This window comes from Oncorhynchus keta, chromosome 35, assembly GCF_023373465.1.
Source record: "Oncorhynchus keta strain PuntledgeMale-10-30-2019 chromosome 35, Oket_V2, whole genome shotgun sequence".
NCBI classification, from domain to species: domain Eukaryota; kingdom Metazoa; phylum Chordata; class Actinopteri; order Salmoniformes; family Salmonidae; genus Oncorhynchus; species Oncorhynchus keta.
Window position 1 is genome coordinate 68015087 of NC_068455.1, and position 21068 is coordinate 68036154.

The 21068-nt window shown below is 41.2% G+C and overlaps 1 protein-coding gene across 50 annotated transcripts in view; it reads right to left on the reverse strand.

Annotated features, from left to right (window-relative positions):
* LOC118368906 (hemicentin-2-like) overlaps positions 1–20491 on the reverse strand; it is a 43342-nt gene extending 22851 nt beyond the window's left edge. For all 50 annotated transcript variants that reach the window (XM_052497389.1, XM_052497392.1, XM_052497393.1 and 47 more), the window contains exons 1-4: positions 20211–20491; positions 7911–8195; positions 4351–4635; positions 594–878 (exon numbers count right to left, since the gene is read on the reverse strand). In XM_052497389.1, the coding sequence (XP_052353349.1) occupies positions 594–878; positions 4351–4635; positions 7911–8195; positions 20211–20430 (1075 nt within the window). In that variant the 5' untranslated portion in view covers positions 20431–20491. The remainder of the gene's footprint in view (positions 1–593; positions 879–4350; positions 4636–7910; positions 8196–20210) is intronic.
* Positions 20492–21068: the final 577 nt, after the last annotated feature.

Below are 21068 nucleotides of genomic sequence, written 5' to 3' on the forward strand. Positions count from 1 at the left end.
TGTACAATAGAGTAGGGTACAGTACAGCAGAGTACAATAGAGTAGGGTACAGTCAGTAGAGTACAATAGAGTAGGGTACAGTACAGAAGAGAAGTGTGAAGTGTGTAGTAGTAGTAGTGTTTTGGTCAAATGTTTGTCAATGTTTGGGGTCTTGGAGGGTTGGAAACCCCCTGTTGTTTATACATCTCAATACTCTACTCTTTTTCCTGAAGTGTCCACAACCCACATGGTGGTCCTCTGTAACACAGTTGGTAGATTATGGCACATGCAACATTAACATGTAGATGTGCTGCTTGTGTTGTTGTAACAGACACCATAATGGCACAGATACAAAGATGAAACCTCTATATAAATGTTTTCCTTCATGTTCAAACATGAAGTTTAGGAGTCAGTGTACAGGACAGACTCCTCTCAATAGAAATACAGTGTGTATATAAACAATTACTCTGTACTAAACTTATTTAACAATATGTTTGTTTTTGCTTTGGAGTTTGGAGACTTCACAGAACAACACTGTCCCAATACTTTAACGAAGAATTCTGACACAATATAAATAGTGTCCATCTTTATGACAAAAACACAAAGTAACTCACCTTTTACAGTGAGAGTGACAGGATCACTTAGTTGTGAAGATGTGGGTCGAGACACTCTGTTCCCTTCACACCAGTACTGACCCTGGTCAGACTCAGCAGCTCTACTGATGGTGAGGGTGTTTCCTGTGATAGTGTGTCTGACAGACTGGGACACTACATTATAATTCCAGTCTTTGTACCGCTGATAGTTCCATCTACTGTTATACGTCACTGAACACATCAGAGTGACTGTCTCTCCAGTGAATGCAGGGTTTGGCTTCACAGTCAGAGTAGTTTTGGGAAGAGCTGTGAAAATAATGTATAAAACATGTGGATACCTGTCTGGTAATTCAGCTGATGCTGTAACATTGTGATAAAAGTATATTTTACATATGTTGACTCCATTCAGTTAGAATTTACATAAATGTATATAAAGACAAATGCAGTCAGAGCAACAATCTTTCCATAGTATGATCTGACTTCAGTAAGTAGTACGGTAACTATTATTTTAGACATATAAACTATATATGCAAAAGTATGTGGACACCATTTCAAATTAGTGGATTCGGCTTTTTCAGCGACACCCGTTGCTGACATGAGTATAAAATCAAGCACACAGCCATGCAATCTCCATAGACAAACATTGGCAGTAGAATGGCCTTACTGAAGAGCTCAGTGACTTTCAATGTGACCCCGTCATAGGATGCCACCTGTCTAACAACTCAGTTTGTCAGATTTCTGCAATGATAGAGCTAACTGTAGTCAACTGTAAGTGCTGTTATTGTGAAGTGGAAACATCTATGAGCAACAACTTCTGCAATATGGTAGTTCACACCAGCGCACAGAACGGGATCGCCGAGTGCTGAAGTGCGGAGCGCGTAAAGATTGTCTGTCCTCCATTGAAACACTAACTACTGCATTCCAAACTGCCTCTAGAAGCAAACTCAGCACAATAAATGTTCGTTGGGAGCTTCATGATATGGGTTTCCATGGCTGAGAAGCCGCACACAAGCACAAGATAACCAATACAATAGAGCAGGGAACAGTTCAGTAGAGCACAGTACAATAGAGTAGGGTACAGTAGACAGTACAGTACAAAGTAGTACAACAGTACAGTACAATAGAGTAGGGTACAATTCAGATGAGCACAGTACAATAGAGTAGGTTCCAGTTCAGTAGAGAGGGTACAGTGCAATAGAGTAGGGTACAGTACAGTAGAGCACAGTACAATAGAGTAGGTACAGTACAATAGAGTAGGGTACAGTACAATAGAGTAGGTACAGTACAGTACAGTAGAGCACAGTACAATAGAGTAGGGTACAGTACAATAGAGTAGGGCACAGTACAATAGAGTAGGGCATAGTTCAGTAGAGCACAGTACAATAGAGTAAGGTACAGTAAAGGAGAGGACAGTGCAATAGGGTAGGGTACAATTCAGAGAGCACAGTGCAATAGAGTAGGTTACAGTTCAGTAGAGCACAGTGCAAAACATTCAGAGTAGAGTACAGTAGAGTACAGTAGAGCACAGTACAATAGAGTAGGGTACAGTTCAGTAGAGTACAGTACAATAGAGTAGGGTACAGTCAGTAGAGCACAGAATATAGAGTAGGGTACAGTTCAGTAGAGCACAGTACAATAGAGTAGGGTACAGTTCAGTAGAGTACAGTACAATAGAGTAGGGTACAGTTCAGTAGAGCACAGGGCAAAACATTACAATAGAGTAGTATAGTACAGTACAAGTAGAGTAGGGTACAGTTCAGGACAATAGGGTACAGTACAGAGAGCACAGTACAAAATAGTAGGGTATAGTACAGCAGGTACAGTACAATAGATTTCAGGGTACAGTTCTGTAGAGTACAGTACAATAGAGTAGGGTACAGTACAGTAGAGGGCACAGTACAACAGAGTAGGGTACAGTACAGCAGAGTACAATAGAGTAGGCACAGTACAGTAGAGTACAGTACAGTAGAGTAGGGTACAGTACAGTACAGTACAGTAGAGTAGGGTACAGTACAGTAGAGTAAGGTACAGTAAGGAGAGCACAGTGCAGGTCACAGTGCAATAGAGTAGGGTATAGTTCAGTAGAGCACAGTACAATAGAGTAAGTACAGTAAAGGAGAGGACAGTGCAATAGGTAGGGTTTAGTAGGTTACAGTACAGTAAAGTAGAGTACAGTACAATAGAGTAGGGTACATATTCAGATGAGCACAGTGCAATAGAGTAGGTTCCAGTTCAGCACAGTGCAAAACAATCAATTAGAGTACAGTAGAGCACAGTTCAGAAGAGCACAGTGCAAAACATTCAATACAGAGTACAGTACAGTACAGTACAGTACAAAGAGTAGCACAGTGCAAAACAGAGAGTACAGTAGCACAGTTCAGAAGAGCACAGTACAATAGAGTAGGGTACAGTACAGTAGAGAGCACAGTACAATAGAGTAGGGTACAGTCAGTAGATACAGTACAATAGAGTAGGGTACAGTACAGTAGAGCACAATAGAGTAGGGTACAGTAGAGCAGAGCACAGTGCAATAGAGTAGGTATAGTTCAGTAGTTACAGTAGAGCACAGTAAAATAGAGTAGGGTACAGTACAGTACAGAATAGGGAAGAGTTCAGTAGACCACAGTACAATAGAGTAGGGCAGTTCAGTAGAGCAGAGCACAGTACAATAGAGTAGGGTACAGTACAGTATTCAGTAGAGTACAGTAATAGAGTAGGGTACAGTAGGGTACAGTACAGAGCACAGTACAATAGAGTAGGGTACAGTACAGTAGAGCACAGTACAATAGAGTAGGGTATAGTTCAGTAGAGCACAGTACATTCCATAGTAGGGCAAGTAGAGCAGAGTACAGTACAATAGAGTAGGGTACAGTACATAGAGTAGTAGAGTACAATAGAGTAGGGTACAGTTCAGTAGTACAGTACAATAGAGTAGTACAATAGAGTAGGGTACAGTACAGCAGAGTACAATAGAGTAGGGTACAGTTCAGTAGAGTACAATAGAGTAGGGTACAGTACACAGAGTACAATAGAGTAGGGTACAGTACAGCAGCAGAGTACAATAGAGTAGGGCACAGTATAGTAGAGCACACAATAGAGTAGGGTACAGTACAGTAGAGTACAGTACAATAGAGTAGGGTACAGTCAGTAGAGTACAATAGAGTAGGGTACAGTACAGTGGAGTACAGTAGAGTAGGGTACAGTACAGTACAGTACAGTAGAGTCCAGTAGAGTAGGGTACAGTACAGTAGAGTTCAGTAGAGCAGGGTACAGTACAGAAGAGAAGTGTGTAGTAGTAGTAGTGTTTTGGTCAAATGTTTGTCAATGTTTGGGGTCTTGGAGGGTTGGAAACCCCCGGTTGTTTATACATCTCAATACTCTACTCTTTTTCCTGAAGTGTCCACAACCCACATGGTGGTCCTCTGTAACATAGTTGGTAGATTATGGCACATGCAACATTAACATGTAGATGTGCTGCTTGTGTTGTTGTAACAGACACCATAATGGCACAGATACAAAGATGAAACCTCTATATAAATGTTTTCCTTTATGTTCAAACATGAAGTTTAGGAGTCAGTGTACAGGACAGACTCCTCTCAATAGAAATACAGTGTGTATATAAACAATTACTCTGTACTAAACTTATTTAACAATATGTTTGTTTTTGCTTTGGAGTTTGGAGACTTCACAGAACAACACTGTCCCAATACTTTAACGAAGAATTCTGACACAATATAAATAGTGTCCATCTTTATGACAAAAACACAAAGTAACTCACCTTTTACAGTGAGAGTGACAGGATCACTTGGTTGTGAAGATGTGGGTCGAGACACTCTGTTCCCTTCACACCAGTAGAGACCCTGGTCAGACTCAGCAGCTCTACTGATAGTGAAGGTGTCTCCTGTTATAGTGTGTCTGACAGACTGGGACACTACATTATAATTCCAGTCTTTGTACTGCTGATAGTTCCATCTACTGTCATACGTCACTGAACACATCAGAGTGACTTTCTCTCCAGTGAATGCAGGGTTTGGCTTCACAGTCAGAGTAGTTTTGGGAAGAGCTGTGAAAATAATGTATAAAACATGTGGATACCTGTCTGGTAATTCAGCTGATGCTGTAACATTGTGATAAAAGTATATTTTACATATGTTGACTCCATTCAGTTAGAATTTTACATAAATGTATATAAAGACAAATGCAGTCAGAGCAACAATCTTTCCATAGTATGATCTGACTTCAGTAAGTAGTACGGTAACTATTATTTTAGACATATAAACTATATATGCAAAAGTATGTGGACACGCTTTCAAATTAGTGGATTCGGCTTTTTCAGCCACATCCGTTGCTGACATGTGTATAAAATCAAGCACACAGCCATGCAATCTCCATAGACAAACATTGGCAGTAGAATGGCCTTACTGAAGAGCTCAGTGACTTTCAATGTGACACCGTCATAGGATGCCACCTGTCTAACAACTCAGTTTGTCAGATTTCTGCAATGATAGAGCTAACTGTAGTCAACTGTAAGTGCTGTTATTGTGAAGTGGAAACATCTATGAGCAACAACTTCTGCAATATGGTAGTTCACACCAGCGCACAGAACGGGATCGCCGAGTGCTGAAGTGCGGAGCGCGTAAAGATTGTCTGTCCTCCATTGAAACACTAACTACTGCATTCCAAACTGCCTCTAGAAGCAAACTCAGCACAATAAATGTTCGTTGGGAGCTTCATGATATGGGTTTCCATGGGGAGAAGCCGCACACAAGCATAAGATAACCAATACAATAGAGCAGGGAACAGTTCAGTAGATTAGGCACAGTACAATATAGTAGGGTACAGTAGAGTAGGGTACAGTAAAGTAGAGTACAGTACAATAGAGTAGGGTACAATTCAGATGAGCACAGTGCAATAGAGTAGGTTACAGTTCAGTAGATTAGGGTACAGTACAATAGAGTAGGGTACAGTTCAGTAGAGTACAGTACAATAGAGTAGGGTACAGTACAGTAGAGAGGTACAGTACAATAGAGTAGGGTATACAGTAGAGCACAGTACAATAGAGTAGGGTACAGTACAATAGAGAGGGTACAGTACAATAGAGTAGGGCATAGTTCAGTAGAGCACAGTACAATAGAGTAGGGTACAGTAAAGTAGAGGCACAGTACAATAGAGTAGGGTACAGTTCAGAGCACAGCAAGTGCAATAGAGTACAGTAGAGCACAGTGCAAAACATTCAATTAGAGTACAGTAGGTACAGTACAGTAGAGCACAGTACAATAGAGTAGGGTACAGTACAGTAGAGTACAGTACAATAGAGTAGGGTACAGTAGAGTACAGCAATAGAGTAGCATTCCAGTAGGGCACAGCAAAACATTAAATTAGAGAACAGTATAGAGTTCAGAAGAGCAGTAGTAGACAGGGTACACAGTAGAGTAGGGTACAGTACAGAGAGCACAGTACAAAATAGTAGGGTATAGTATCAGCAGAGTACAGTACAATAGAGTAGGGTACAGTTCAGTAGGAGTACAGTACAATAGAGTAGGGTACAGTACAGTAGAGCACAGTACAATAGAGTAGGGTACAGTACAGCAGAGTACAATAGAGCAGGGTACAGTACAGTAGTACAAGTAGAGTAGGGTACAGTACAGTAGGGTACAGTACAGTAGAGTACAGTACAATAGAGTAGGGTACAGTAAAGAGAGCACAGTGCAATAGAGTAGGGTATAGTTCAGTAGAGCACAATAGAGTAGGGTACAGTAAAGTAGAGGCACAGTGCAATAGAGTAGGGTATAGTTACAGTAGTAGTACAGTACAATAGAGTAGGGTACAATAGAGTAGGGTATATATTCAGATGAGCACAGTACAATAGAGTAGGTTCCAGTTCAGTAGAGCACAGCAAAACAACAATAGAGTAGGGTACAGTTCAGTAGAGCACAGTACAATAGAGTAGGTACAGTAGAGCACAGTTCAGAAGAGCACAGTGCAAAACATTCAATTAGAGTACAGTAGAGCACAGTGCACAGTACAATAGAGTAGGGTACAATTCAGTGGAGCACAGTACAATAGAGTAGGGTACAAGTAGAGTAGGGTACAATTCAGTAGAGCACAGTACAATAGAGTAGGGCACAGTTCAGTAGAGTACAGTACAATAGAGTAGGGTATACAGAGCACAGTGCAAAACAGTCAGGGTACAGTACAGTAGAGTATAGTTCAGAGTTCAGAGCACAGTACAATAGAGTAGGGTACAGTACAGCAGAGCACAGTACAAGTAGAGTAGGGTACAGTACAGTACAGTACAGTACAATAGAGTAGGGTACAGTTCAGTAGAGCACAGTACAAGAGAGTAGGGTACAGTACACAGCAATAGAGTAGGGTACAGTTCAGTAGAGTACAGTACAATAGAGTAGGGTACAGTACAGCACAGTACAATAGAGTAGGGTACAGTACAGTACAGTAGAGTACAATAGAGTAGGGTACAGTTCAGTAGAGCACAGTACAATAGAGTAGGGTACAGTTCAGTAGAGTACAGTACAATAGAGTAGGGTACAGTACAGCAGAGTACAATAGAGTAGGGTACAGTCAGTAGAGTACAATAGAGTAGGGTACAGTACAGCAGAGTACAATAGAGTAGGGCACAGTACAGTAGAGTACAATAGAGTAGGGTACAGTTCAGTAGAGTACAGTACAATAGAGTAGGGTACAGTACAGTAGAGTACAATAGAGTAGGGTACAGTACAGTACAGTACAGTAGAGTACAGTAGAGTAGGGTACAGTACAGTAGAGTACAGTAGAGCAGGGTACAGTACAGTAGAGTTCAGTAGAGCAGGGTACAGTACAGAAGAGAAGTGTGTAGTAGTAGTAGTGTTTTGGTCAAATGTTTGTCAATGTTTGGGGTCTTGGAGGGTTGGAAACCCCCGGTTGTTTATACATCTCAATACTCTACTCTTTTTCCTGAAGTGTCCACTACCCACATGGTGGTCCTCTGTAACACAGTTGGTAGATTATGGCACATGCAACATTAACATGTAGATGTGCTGCTTGTGTTGTTGTAACAGACACCATAATGGCACAGATACAAAGATGAAACCTCTATATAAATGTTTTCCTTTATGTTCAAACATGAAGTTTAGGAGTCAGTGTACAGGACAGACTCCTCTCAATAGAAATACAGTGTGTATATAAACAATTACTCTGTACTAAACTTATTTAACAATATGTTTGTTTTTGCTTTGGAGTTTGGAGACTTCACAGAACAACACTGTCCCAATACTTTAACGAAGAATTCTGACACAATATAAATAGTGTCCATCTTTATGACAAAAACACAAAGTAACTCACCTTTTACAGTGAGAGTGACAGGATCACTTAGTTGTGAAGATGTGGGTCGAGACACTCTGTTCCCTTCACACCAGTACTGACCCTGGTCAGACTCAGCAGCTCTACTGATGGTGAGGGTGTTTCCTGTGATAGTGTGTCTGACAGACTGGGACACTACATTATAATTCCAGTCTTTGTACTGCTGATAGTTCCATCTACTGTCATACGTCACTGAACACATCAGAGTGACTTTCTCTCCAGTGAATGCAGGGTTTGGCTTCACAGTCAGAGTAGTTTTGGGAAGAGCTGTGAAAATAATGTACAAAACATTTGGATACCTGTCTGGTAATTCAGCTGATGCTGTAACATTGTGATAAAAGTATATTTGACATATGTTGACTCAATTCAGTTAGAATTCACATAAATGTATTTAAAGACAAATGCAGTCAGAGCAACAATCTTTCCATAGTATGATCTGACTTCAGTAAGTAGTACAGTAACTATTATTTTAGACATATAAACTATATATGCAAAAGTATGTGGACACGCTTTCAAATTAGTGGATTCGGCTTTTTCAGCCACATCCGTTGCTGACATGTGTATAAAATCAAGCACACAGCCATGCAATCTCCATAGACAAACATTGGCAGTAGAATGGCCTTACTGAAGAGCTCAGTGACTTTCAATGTGACACCGTCATAGGATGCCACCTGTCTAACAACTCAGTTTGTCAGATTTCTGCAATGATAGAGCTAACTGTAGTCAACTGTAAGTGCTGTTATTGTGAAGTGGAAACATCTATGAGCAACAACTTCTGCAATATGGTAGTTCACACCAGCGCACAGAACGGGATCGCCGAGTGCTGAAGTGCGGAGCGCGTAAAGATTGTCTGTCCTCCATTGAAACACTAACTACTGCATTCCAAACTGCCTCTAGAAGCAAACTCAGCACAATAAATGTTCGTTGGGAGCTTCATGATATGGGTTTCCATGGCTGAGAAGCCGCACACAAGCATAAGATAACCAATACAATAGAGCAGGGAACAGTTCAGTAGATTAGGGTACAGTGCAATAGAGTAGGGTACAGTACAATAGAGTAGGGTACAGTACAGTAGAGTACAGTACAATAGAGTAGGGTACAGTAAAGGAGATACAGTACAATAGAGTAGGGTATAGTTCAGTAGAGCACAGTACAATAGAGTAGGGTACAGTACAATAGAGTAGGGTACAGTACAATAGAGTAGGGTACAGTACAATAGAGTAGGGTACAGTACAATAGAGTAGGGTATAGTAAAGTAGAGCAAAGTACAATAGAGTAAGGTACAGTAAAGGAGAGGACAGTGCAAAAGAGTAGGGTATAGTTCAGTAGAGCACAGTACAATAGAGTAGGGTACAGTAGAGTAGGGTACAGTACAATAGAGTAGGGTACAGTACAATAGAGTAGGGTACAGTACAATAGAGTAGGTACAGTACAATAGAGTAGGGTACAGTACAGTAGAGTACAGTACAATAGAGTAGGGTACAGTTCAGTAGAGTAGGGTACAGTACAATAGAGTAGGGTACAGTACAATAGAGTAGGGTATAGTAGAGTAGGGTACAGTACAATAGAGTAAGGTACAGTACAATAGAGTAGGGTACAGTTCAGTAGGGTACAGTACAATAGAGTAGGGTAGTACAGTTCAGTAGGGTACAGTACAATAGAGTAGGGTACAGTTCAGTAGGGTACAGTACAATAGAGTAGGGTACAGTTCAGTACAGTACAGTACAATAGAGTACAGGTACAGTACAATAGAGTAGGGTACAGTACAATAGAGTAGGGTACAGTTCAGAGAGGGTACAGTACAATAGAGTAGGGTACAGTTCAGTAGAGTACAGTACAATAGAGTAGGGTACAGTTCAGTAGAGCACAGTACAATAGAGTAGGGTACAGTACAGTAGAGTACAGTACAATAGAGTAGGGTACAGTTCAGTAGAGTACAGTACAATAGAGTAGGGTACAGTTCAGTAGAGTACAGTACAATAGAGTAGGGTACAGTTCAGTAGAGCACAGTACAATAGAGTAGGGTACAGTTCAGTAGAGTACAGTACAATAGAGTAGGGTACAGTACAGTAGAGCACAGTACAACAGAGTAGGGTACAGTTCAGTAGAGCACAGTACAATAGAGTAAGGTACAATTCAGTAGAGCATAGTACAAAAGAGTAGGGCACTGTAGAGCAGAGCACAGTGCAACAGAGTAGGGTACAGTTCAGTAGTGTACAGTACAGCAGAGTACAATAGAGTAGGGTACAGTCAGTAGAGTACAATAGAGTAGGGCACAGTATAGTAGAGTACAATAGAGTAGGGCACAGTATAGTAGAGTACAATAGAGTAGGGTACAGTTCAGTAGAGTACAGTACAATAGAGTAGGGTACAGTACAGCAGAGTACAATAGAGTAGGGTACAGTACAGTAGAGTACAATAGAGTAGGGTACAGTACAGTACAGTACAGTACAATAGAGTAGGGTACAGTACAGAAGAGACAGTACAATAGTAGTAGTATTTACAGTCAAATGTTTGTCATGTTTGGGGTCTTGGAGGGTTGGGTACAGTACAGAGTAGGGTACAGTTCAGGAGAGTAGGGTACAGTACAGTAGAGCACAGTACAAAATAGTAGGGTATATATCAGCAGAGTACAGTACAGGGTAGACAGTACAGTTCTGTGGAGTACAGTACAATAGAGTAGGGTACAGTACAGTAGAGCATTGTACAATAGAGTAGGGTACAGTACAGTTAGCACAGTACAATAGAGTAGGGTACAGTACAGGAGTACAGTACAATAGAGTAAGGTACAGTAAAGGAGAGGACAGTGCAATAGAGTAGGGAACAGTAACAGTAGATTAGGGTACAGTACAATAGAGTAGGGTACAGTACAGTAGAGCACAGTACAATAGAGTAGGTACAGTAACAGACACAGTCCAATAAATAGAGTAGGGTACAGATTCAGTATACAGTACAATAGAGTAGGGTACAGTACAGTAGAAAACAGTACAATAGAGTAGGGTACAGTACAGCAGACAGTACAATAGAGTAGGGTACAGTACAGCAGAGTACAATAGAGTAGGGTACAGTAGAGTAGAGTACAGTAGAGTAGGGTACAGTACAGTAGAGTAAGGTACAGTAAAGGAGAGCACAGTGCAATAGAGTAGGGTACAGTACAATAGAGTAGGGTATAGTTCAGTAGAGCACAGTATAATAGAGTAAGGTACAGTAAAGGAGAGGACAGTGCAATAGGGTAGGGTTTAGTAGGGTACAGTAGAGTAGGGTACAGTAAAGTAGAGTACAGTACAATAGAGTAGGGTATATATTCAGATGAGCACAGTGCAATAGAGTAGGTTCCAGATCAGCAGAGCACAGTGCAAAACATTCAATTAGAGTACAGTAGAGTACAGTTCAGAAGAGCACAGTGCAATAGAGTAGGGTACAATTCAGCAGAGCACAGTGCAAAACATTCAATTAGAGTACAGTAGAGTACAGTTCAGAAGAGCACAGTGCAATAGAGTAGGGTACAGTACAGTGGAGCACAGTGCAATAGAGTAGGGTACAGTTCAGTAGAGCACAGTACAATAGAGTAGGGTCCAGTTCAGTAGAGCACAGTACAAAAGAGTAGGGTACAGAAGATTAGAGCACAGTGCAATAGAGTAGGGTATAGTTCAGTAGAGCACAGTACAATAGAGTAAGGTACAGTAAAGGAAAGGACAGTGTAATAGAGCAGGGAACAGTACAGTAGATTAGGGTACAGTGCATTAGAGTAGGGTACAGTACAGTTGAGCACAGTACAATAGAGTAGGGTAAAGTAAAGTAGAGTACAGTACAATAGAGTAGGGTCTAGTTCAGTTGAGCACAGACTTTCAATGTAGAGTCATGGGTACAGTTCAGTAGAGCACAGTACAATTGTCAGTACAGTTCAGTAGAGTACAGTACAATAGAGTAGGGTACAGTTCAGTAGAGCACAGGGCAAAACATTAAATTAGAGAACAGTATAGTACAGTTCAGAAGAGCACAGTAGAGTAGGGTACAGTTCAGGAGAGTAGGGTACAGTACAGGAGAGCACAGTACAAAATAGTAGGGTATATATCAGCAGAGTACAGTACAATAGATGTGGGTACAGTTCTGTGGAGCACAGTACAATAGAGTAGGGTACAGTACAGTAGAGCATTGTACAATAGAGTAGGGTACAGTACAGCAGAGTACAATAGAGTAGGGTACAGTAGAGTAGAGTACAGTAGAGTAGGGTACAGTACAGTAGAGTAAGGTACAGTAAAGGAGAGCACAGTGCAATAGAGTAGGGTACAGTACAATAGAGTAGGGTATAGTTCAGTAGAGCACAGTATAATAGAGTAAGGTACAGTAAAGGAGAGGACAGTGCAATAGGGTAGGGTTTAGTAGGTTACAGTAGTGTAGGGTACAGTAAAGTAGAGTACAGTACAGTAGAGTACACTAGAATAGGGAAGAGTTCAGTAGAGCACAGTACAATAGAGTAGGGTACAGTACAGTAGAGCACAGTACAATAGAGTAGGGTACAGTACAATAGAGTAGGGTATAGTTCAGTAGAGCACAGTACAATAGAGTAAGGTACAGTAAAGGAGAGGACAGTGCAATAGAGTAGGGTATAGTTCAGTAGAGCACAGTACAATATAGTAGGGTACAGTAGAGTAGGGTACAGTAAAGTAGAGTACAGTACAATAGAGTAGGGTACAATTCAGATGAGCACAGTGCAATAGAGTAGGTACAGTACACTAGATTACAGCACAATAGAGTAGGGACCAGTTCAGTAGATTAGGGTACAGTACAATAGAGTAGGGTACAGTACAGTTGAGCACAGTACGATAGAGTAAGGTACAGTAAAGGAGAGGACAGTGCAAAAGAGTAGGGTATTGTTCAGTAGAGCACAGTCCAATAGAGTAGGGTCTAGTTCAGTAGAGCACAGTACAAAACATTCAGGGTAGAGTACAGTAGAGTACAGTACAGAAGAGCACAGTACAATAGAGTAGGGACACAGTTCAGTAGATTAGGGTACAGTGCAATAGAGTAGGGTACAGTACAGTAGAGCACAGTACAATAGAGTAGGGTACAGTAAAGTAGAGCACAGTACAATAGAGTAGGGTACAGTTCAGTAGAGCACAGTACAATAGAGTAGTACAGAGTTCAGTAGAGCACAGTAGTACAGTACAGTTCAGGAGCACAGTACAATAGAGTAGGGTACAGTTCAGTAGAGCACAGTACAATAGAGTAGGGTACAGTTCAGTAGAGTACAGTACAATAGAGTAGGGTACAGTTCAGTAGAGCACAGTACAATAGAGTAGGGTACAGTACAGTGAGAGCACAGTACAATAGAGTAGGGTACAGTACAGTAGAGCACAGTACAAAAGAGTAGGGTACAGTACAGCAGAGCACAGTACAATAGAGTAGGGTACAGTTCAGTAGAGCACAGTACAATAGAGTAGGGTACAGTCAGTAGAGTACAATAGAGTAGGGTACAGTACAGCAGAGTACAATAGAGTAGGGTACAGTCAGTAGAGTACAATAGAGTAGGGTACAGTACAGTAGAGTACAATAGAGTAGGGTACAGTAGAGCACAGTACAATAGAGTAGGGTACAGTACAGTAGAGTACAGTAGAGTAGGGTACAGTACAGTAGAGTTCAGTAGAGCAGGGTACAGTACAGTAGAGTTCAGTAGAGCAGGGTACAGTACAGAAGAGAAGTGTGTAGTAGTAGTAGTGTTTTGGTCAAATGTTTGTCAATGTTTGGGGTCTTGGAGGGTTGGAAACCCCCGGTTGTTTATACATCTCAATACTCTACTCTTTTTCCTGAAGTGTCCACTACCCACATGGTGGTCCTCTGTAACACAGTTGGTAGATTATGGCACATGCAACATTAACATGTAGATGTGCTGCTCGTGTTGTAACAAGACACCATAATGGCACAGATACAAAGATGAAACCTCTATATAAATGTTTTCCTTTATGTTCAAACATGAAATTTAGGAGTCAGTGTACAGGACAGACTCCTCTCAATAGAAATACAGTGTGTATATAAACAATTACTCTGTACTAAACTTATTTAACAATATGTTTGTTTTTGCTTTGGAGTTTGGAGACTTCACAGAACAACACTGTCCCAATACTTTAACGAAGAATTCTGACACAATATAAATAGTGTCCATCTTTATGACAAAAACACAAAGTAACTCACCTTTTACAGTGAGAGTGACAGGATCACTTAGTTGTGAAGATGTGGGTCGAGACACTCTGTTCCCTTCACACCAGTAGAGACCCTGGTCAGACTCAGCAGCTCTACTGATGGTGAAGGTGTTTCCTGTTATAGTGTGTCTGACAGACTGGGACACTACATTATAATTCCAGTCTTTGTACTGCTGATAGTTCCATCTACTGTCAGACGTCACTGAACACATCAGAGTGACTTCTCTCCAGTGAATGCAGGGTTTGGCTTCACAGTCAGAGTAGTTTTGGGAAGAGCTGTGAAAATAATGTACAAAACATTTGGATACCTGTCTGGTAATTCAGCTGATGCTGTAACATTGTGATAAAAGTATATTTTACATATGTTGACTCAATTCAGTTAGAATTCACATAAATGTATATAAAGACAAATGCAGTCAGAGCAACAATCTTTCCAAAGTAGATCTGACTTCAGTAAGTAGTACAGTAACTATTATTTTAGACATATAAACTATATATGCAAAAGTATGTGGACACCATTTCAAATTAGTGGATTCGGCTTTTTCAGCGACACCCGTTGCTGACATGAGTATAAAATCAAGCACACAGCCATGCAATCTCCATAGACAAACATTGGCAGTAGAATGGCCTTACTGAAGAGCTCAGTGACTTTCAATGTGACCCCGTCATAGGATGCCACCTGTCTAACAACTCAGTTTGTCAGATTTCTGCCATGATAGAGCTAACCCGGTGAACTGTAAGTGCTGTTATTGTGACGTGGAAACGTCTAGGAGCAACAACGGCTGCAATATGGTAGGCCACACAAGCGCACAGAATGGGACCGCCGAGTGCTGAAGTGCGGAGCGCGTAAAGATTGTCTGTCCTCCATTGAAACACTAACTACTGCATTCCAAACTGCCTCTAGAAGCAAACTCAGCACAATAAATGTTCGTTGGGAGCTTCATGATATGGGTTTCCATGGCTGAGAAGCCGCACACAAGCATAAGATAACCAATACAATAGAGCAGGGAACAGTTCAGTAGATTAGGGTACAGTGCAATAGAGTAGGGTACAGTAAAGGAGATGACAGTGCAATAGAGTAGGGTATTGTTCAGTAGAGCACAGTCCAATAGAGTAGGGTACAGTGCAATAGAGTAGAGTACAGTACAATAGAGTAGGGTATAATAGAGTAAGGTACAGTACAATAGAGTAGGGTATAGTTCAGTAGAGCACAGTACAATAGAGTAGGGTACAGTACAATAGAGTAGGGTATAGTTCAGTAGAGCACAGTACAATAGAGTAAGGTACAGTAAAGGAGAGGACAGTGCAATAGAGTAGGGTATAGTTCAGTAGAGCACAGTACAATAGAGTAGGGTACAGTAAAGGAGAGGACAGTGCAATAGAGTAGGGTATAGTTCAGTAGAGCACAGTACAATAGAGTAGGGTACAGTACAATAGAGTAGTACAGTACAATAGAGTAGGGTACAGTACAATAGAGTAGGGTACAGTACAATAGAGTAGGGTATAGTTCAGTAGAGCACAGTACAATAGAGTAGGGTACAGTAGAGTAGGGTACAGTACAATAGAGTAGGGTACAGTACAATAGAGTAGGGTATAGTAGAGTAGGGTACAGTACAATAGAGTAGGGTACAATTCAGTTGAGCACAGTACAATAGAGTAGGTTCCACTTCAGTAGAGTACAGTACAATAGAGTAGGGTCTAGTTCAGTAGAGCACAGTGCAAAACATTCAATTAGAGTACAGTAGAGTACAGTTCAGAAGAGCACAGTACAATAGAGTAGGGTACAGTACAGTGGAGCACAGTACAACAGAGTAGGGTACAGTTCAGTAGAGCACAGTACAATAGAGTAGGGTACAATTCAGTAGAGCATAGTACAAAAGAGTAGGGCACAGTAGAGCAGAGCACAGTGCAACAGAGTAGGGTACAGTTCAGTAGAGTACAGTACAATAGAGTAGGGTACAGTACAGCAGAGTACAATAGAGTAGGGTACAGTCAGTAGAGTACAATAGAGTAGGGCACAGTATAGTAGAGTACAATAGAGTAGGGTACATTTCAGTAGAGTACAGTACAATAGAGTAGGGTACAGTCAGTAGAGTACAGTACAATAGAGTAGGGTACAGTTCAGTAGAGTACAACAAGTAGGGTACATACAGTCTTTTTCTAGAGTAGTACATCAGTACCCAGGGTACAGTACAGTCCATAGAGTAGGGTACAGTACAGTAGAGTTATAGAGCAGGGTACATATCAGTACAGCACAGAGTTCAGTAGAGTACAGTACAGTAGGGTACAGTATAGTACAGTACAAGAGTGAGCAGGGTCACAGTACAGTAGGTCTTTAAGTATAAATAGAGTACCTTTACACTCAAAGTGCCTCCTTCTTTACTGAAGTGACTCCTTCATTTTGGTACAGTACACCTTAGGGCACAGTACAGTACAGTACAATAGAGTAGGGTACATCTTTACAGTAGAGTACAGTACAATAGATAGGGTACAGTACAGAGACACAGTATGTTTTCCTTTTGTTCAAACAGTAGAACTAGGGTACTCGGTACATGGTACAGACTCCTTCAATAGAAATACAGTGTGTACAGTACAACAATTATCTGTACAAACTTCATTTAACAAATGTTTGTACAATGCTTTGGAGTTCTGGAGGTTGTACAGAACAACATGTATACCTTTAACGAAGACTGTCTAGGTACAGTCAGTAGAGCACAGTACAATAGAAAAGGGTACAGTACTCACCTTTTGCAGAGTCACAGAACAGGGTTGGGCAGTTCAGTATAGTAGAGTACAATAGTTCCCTTCAGTCCAGTGCGGACCTGGCATCAGTTCAGTCTACATTTTCCTACTCTGAGCCAGTACAAAGAGTTTCTACAGTACAGTGTAGCAGTACTGATAGAGTAGGACAGTACATTGCCACCTTTGTACTGCTGAATAGAGTAGGGTCAGTACTGAACACAGAGATTAGGGTACAGTGAATAGGGTCACAGTCAGAGTAGTTTTGTACAAAGAGCTAAGGTACAAAAACACAGTTTAAAACAGTGTAGGGTACAGTTCAGTAATTCAGTACAATGCTGTAACATTGTGATAAGCAAGTACAATAGACACTATGTTGACTACAGTTCTTTAGACCAGTACAATAGAGTAGGTTACAAATCAGCAGCTCAACAGTAGGGTACAGTACAGTGGCTACAGTGGGAGTAGGGTACAGTCCTCAGTTTTAGTAGAGTATGCACAGTGCTACTGCAAAAAATGTACATGTAGATACCTGCTTGTGTTAAAATAACAGACACCATTTCAGTATGTCAACAACTACAGACCAGTAAATGTTTTCTTTCTATCCAAAAACAGTCTTGAGGGTGCCAGTCCTACAGCTTACAGCTATGCTGTCTCTGAATACAGTCCAAACTAACAGTCAGTTTAGAATTTAGTTATATTCAACTATGAGCAACACTTCAATAGTACATGTGGATGCTGACTGTAAAGCAAGTGTACACATAACTATTCGATTTGAACCAAGATATTTTAGAGTTTGCAAGTCTGTGAGCAACAGTGCAAAATTGGAGCGTCCATGACAGGTTTCACAACCATGGCTAAGAGATCAGCCTCATCACAGTGCAATAATCTGCACCATTCAGTGCAGGGCTCTGTTCAGTAAGAGCATTAGACACAGTACAATATACAGGGTCCAGTGCACTTGGCTCTCCATAACAAACATGGTCACTTAGTCAATAGCCTATGCATGAAGAGGACAACACACAAAGAGCTTTCAGTACAAGTGACACCAGGTGAAACTCAATTAGAGTACAGTGCAATAGAGTCTGTACAACAATATCAGTTTGTACAGATTTCAGCAAGCTAGAGCTAGAAGGCAGAGACAGAACAATAGTCAACAGTAGAAGTGTCCTGTTATAGGGTCTGACATAGAGTTGACACTACAATAGAGTAGGGCAACAAGAGCTACAGAACAATATGGATAGTCCAGTCACAGTACGTTCTCAGAGTAACAGAAGTGCGTAGGGTACAGCTTCACAGTCAGCTGACAGTACACATAGAGTAGGGTACAGTTCATGTGTCACAGCACAATCCAGGCAGTCATCTGTTGGTACAGTACTGCAACTGAGTTGGCAGTAGCTAACAGTACACTTACAACCCTGGTTCCACAATAGAGCAGGGTCAGTTCAGTAGGGCACAGTTCAATAGAGACAGTCACAGGCAGTGCAACAGCAGGGCTTCCACTGGCAGTTCAGAGTAACAGAAGAGCACAGTAGATAGGGTACAGTTCAGGAGTCTGTGACAGTACAGGTATAGCACAGTACCTCAGGCTAGGGTATCATTCCTACACTACATACAAGAGCACTGGTTTCCACAGTGGCCTGTAGGAGTACAGTACAATGAGCAGGGTACAGTACAGTAGAGCTCAGCCCAGTCAACACTGAGTAGGGTACAGTACAGCAGAGCACAATAGAGTAGGGAACCTACAATAGAGTAGGGCCAGTACAGTGGAGTCAATAGAGCCACCTCAGTAGACTGTACCAAACCAGTGACTTGAAACACAGTGCAATAGGAGGGGATCCTTCAACAGACTGACATTTAAATTTACCATGCACTGTATAGTAGTACTGGATGTCAGTAAAGGTGATGACAAGTGCAAGACCAGCTCTGGAGTAGGGTCTGATATGTTACAATGCATGTAGGGACAGTGCAATAGAGCAGGTACAGGTACAGTACAGTAGAGTACACTAGAATAGGGAAGAGTTCAGTAGACCACAGTACAATAGAGTAGGGCATAGTAGAGCAGAGCACAGTACAATAGAGTAGGGTACAGTACAGTAGAGTACAATAGAGTACAATAGTTCAGTAGAGCACAGTACATTATAGTAGGTTACAGTAGTGTAGGGTACAGTAAAGTAGAGTACAGTACAATAGAGTAGGGTACAATTCAGATGAGCACAGTACAATAGAGTAGGTTCCACTTCAGTAGAGTACAGTACAATAGAGTAGGGTCTAGTTCAGTAGAGCACAGTGCAAAACATGTAGAGTACAGTAGAGTACAGTTCAGAAGAGCACAGTACAATAGAGTAGGGTACAGTTCAGTAGAGCACAGTACAATAGAGTGGGTACTCAGTAGAGCTAGTGACAAAGAGTAGGGCACTGTAGACAGCAGATGCACAGTGCAATAGAGTAGGGTACAGTTCAGTAGAGTACAGTACAATAGTAGGGTCACAGTAGAGTAGGGTACAGTACAGTCAGTACAGTACAGTACAGAGTAGGGTACAGTCAGTAGAGTACAATAGTTAGGAGTACATACAGCAGAGTACAATATGAGTAGGGAACAGTATAAGAGTACAATAGAGTAGGGTACAGTTCAGTAGAGTACTACAATAGAGTAGGGTACAGTACAGCTGTACAATAGAGTGTTTGTACAGTCAGTAGAGTACAATAGAGTAGGGACAGTACAGCAGAGTACAATAGAGTAGGGTACAGTCAGTACAGTACAATAGAGTAGGGTACAGTACAGTAGAGTCAGTAGAGTAGGGTACAGTACAGTAGAGTTCAGTAGAGCAGGGTACAGTACAGAAGAGAAGTGTGTAGTAGTAGTAGTGTTTTGGTCAAATGTTTGTCAATGTTTGGGGTCTTGGAGGGTTGGAAACCCCCTGTTGTTTATACATCTCAATACTCTACTCTTTTTCCTGAAGTGTCCACAACCCACATGGTGGTCCTCTGTACACAGTTGGTAGATTATGGCACATGCAACATTAACATGTAGATGTGCTGCTTGTGTTGTTGTAACAGACACTATAATGGCACAGATACAAAGATGAAACCTCTATATAAATGTTTTCCTTTATGTTCAAACATGAAATTTAGGAGTCAGTGTACAGGACAGACTCCTCTCAATAGAAATACAGTGTGTATATAAACAATTACTCTGTACTAAACTTATTTAACAATATGTTTGTTTTTGCTTTGGAGTTTGGAGACTTCACAGAACAACACTGTCCCAATACTTTAACGAAGAATTCTGACACAATATAAATAGTGTCCATCTTTATGACAAAAACACAAAGTAACTCACCTTTTACAGTGAGAGTGACAGGATCACTTAGTTGTGAAGATGTGGGTCGAGACACTCTGTTCCCTTCACACCAGTACTGACCCTGGTCAGACTCAGCAGCTCTACTGATGGTGAGGGTGTTTCCTGTGATAGTGTGTCTGACAGACTGGGACACTACATTATAATTCCAGTCTTTGTACCACTTATAGCTCCATCTACTGTCAGACCCAACTGAACACATCAGAGTGACTGTCTCTCCAGTGAATGCAGGGTTTGGTTTCACAGTCAGTGTAGTTTTGGGAAGAGCTGTGAAAATAATGTACAAAACATTTGGATACCTGTCTGTAATTCAGCTGATGCTGTAACATTGTGATAAAAGTATATTTTACATATGTTGACTCAATTCAGTTAGAATTCACATAAATGTATATAAAGGCAAATGCAGTCAGAGCAACAATCTTTCCATAGTATGATCTGACTTCAGTAAGTAGTACGGTAACTATTATTTTAGACATATAAACTATATATGCAAAAGTATGTGGACACGCTTTCAAATTAGTGGATTCGGCTTTTTCAGCCACACCCGTTGCTGACATGTGTATAAAATCAAGCACGCAGCCATGCACTCTCCATAGACAAACATTGGCAGTAGAATGGCCTTACTGAAGAGCTCAGTGACTTTCAATGTGACACCGTCATAGGATGCCACCTGTCTAACAAGTCAGTTTGTCAGATTTCTGCCACGCTAGAGCTAACTGTAGTCAACTGTAAGTGCTGTTATTGTGAAGTGGAAACGTCTAGGAGCAACAACGGCTGCAATATGGTAGGCCACACAAGCGCACAGAACGGAATCGCCGAGTGCTGATGGTGAGGGTGTCT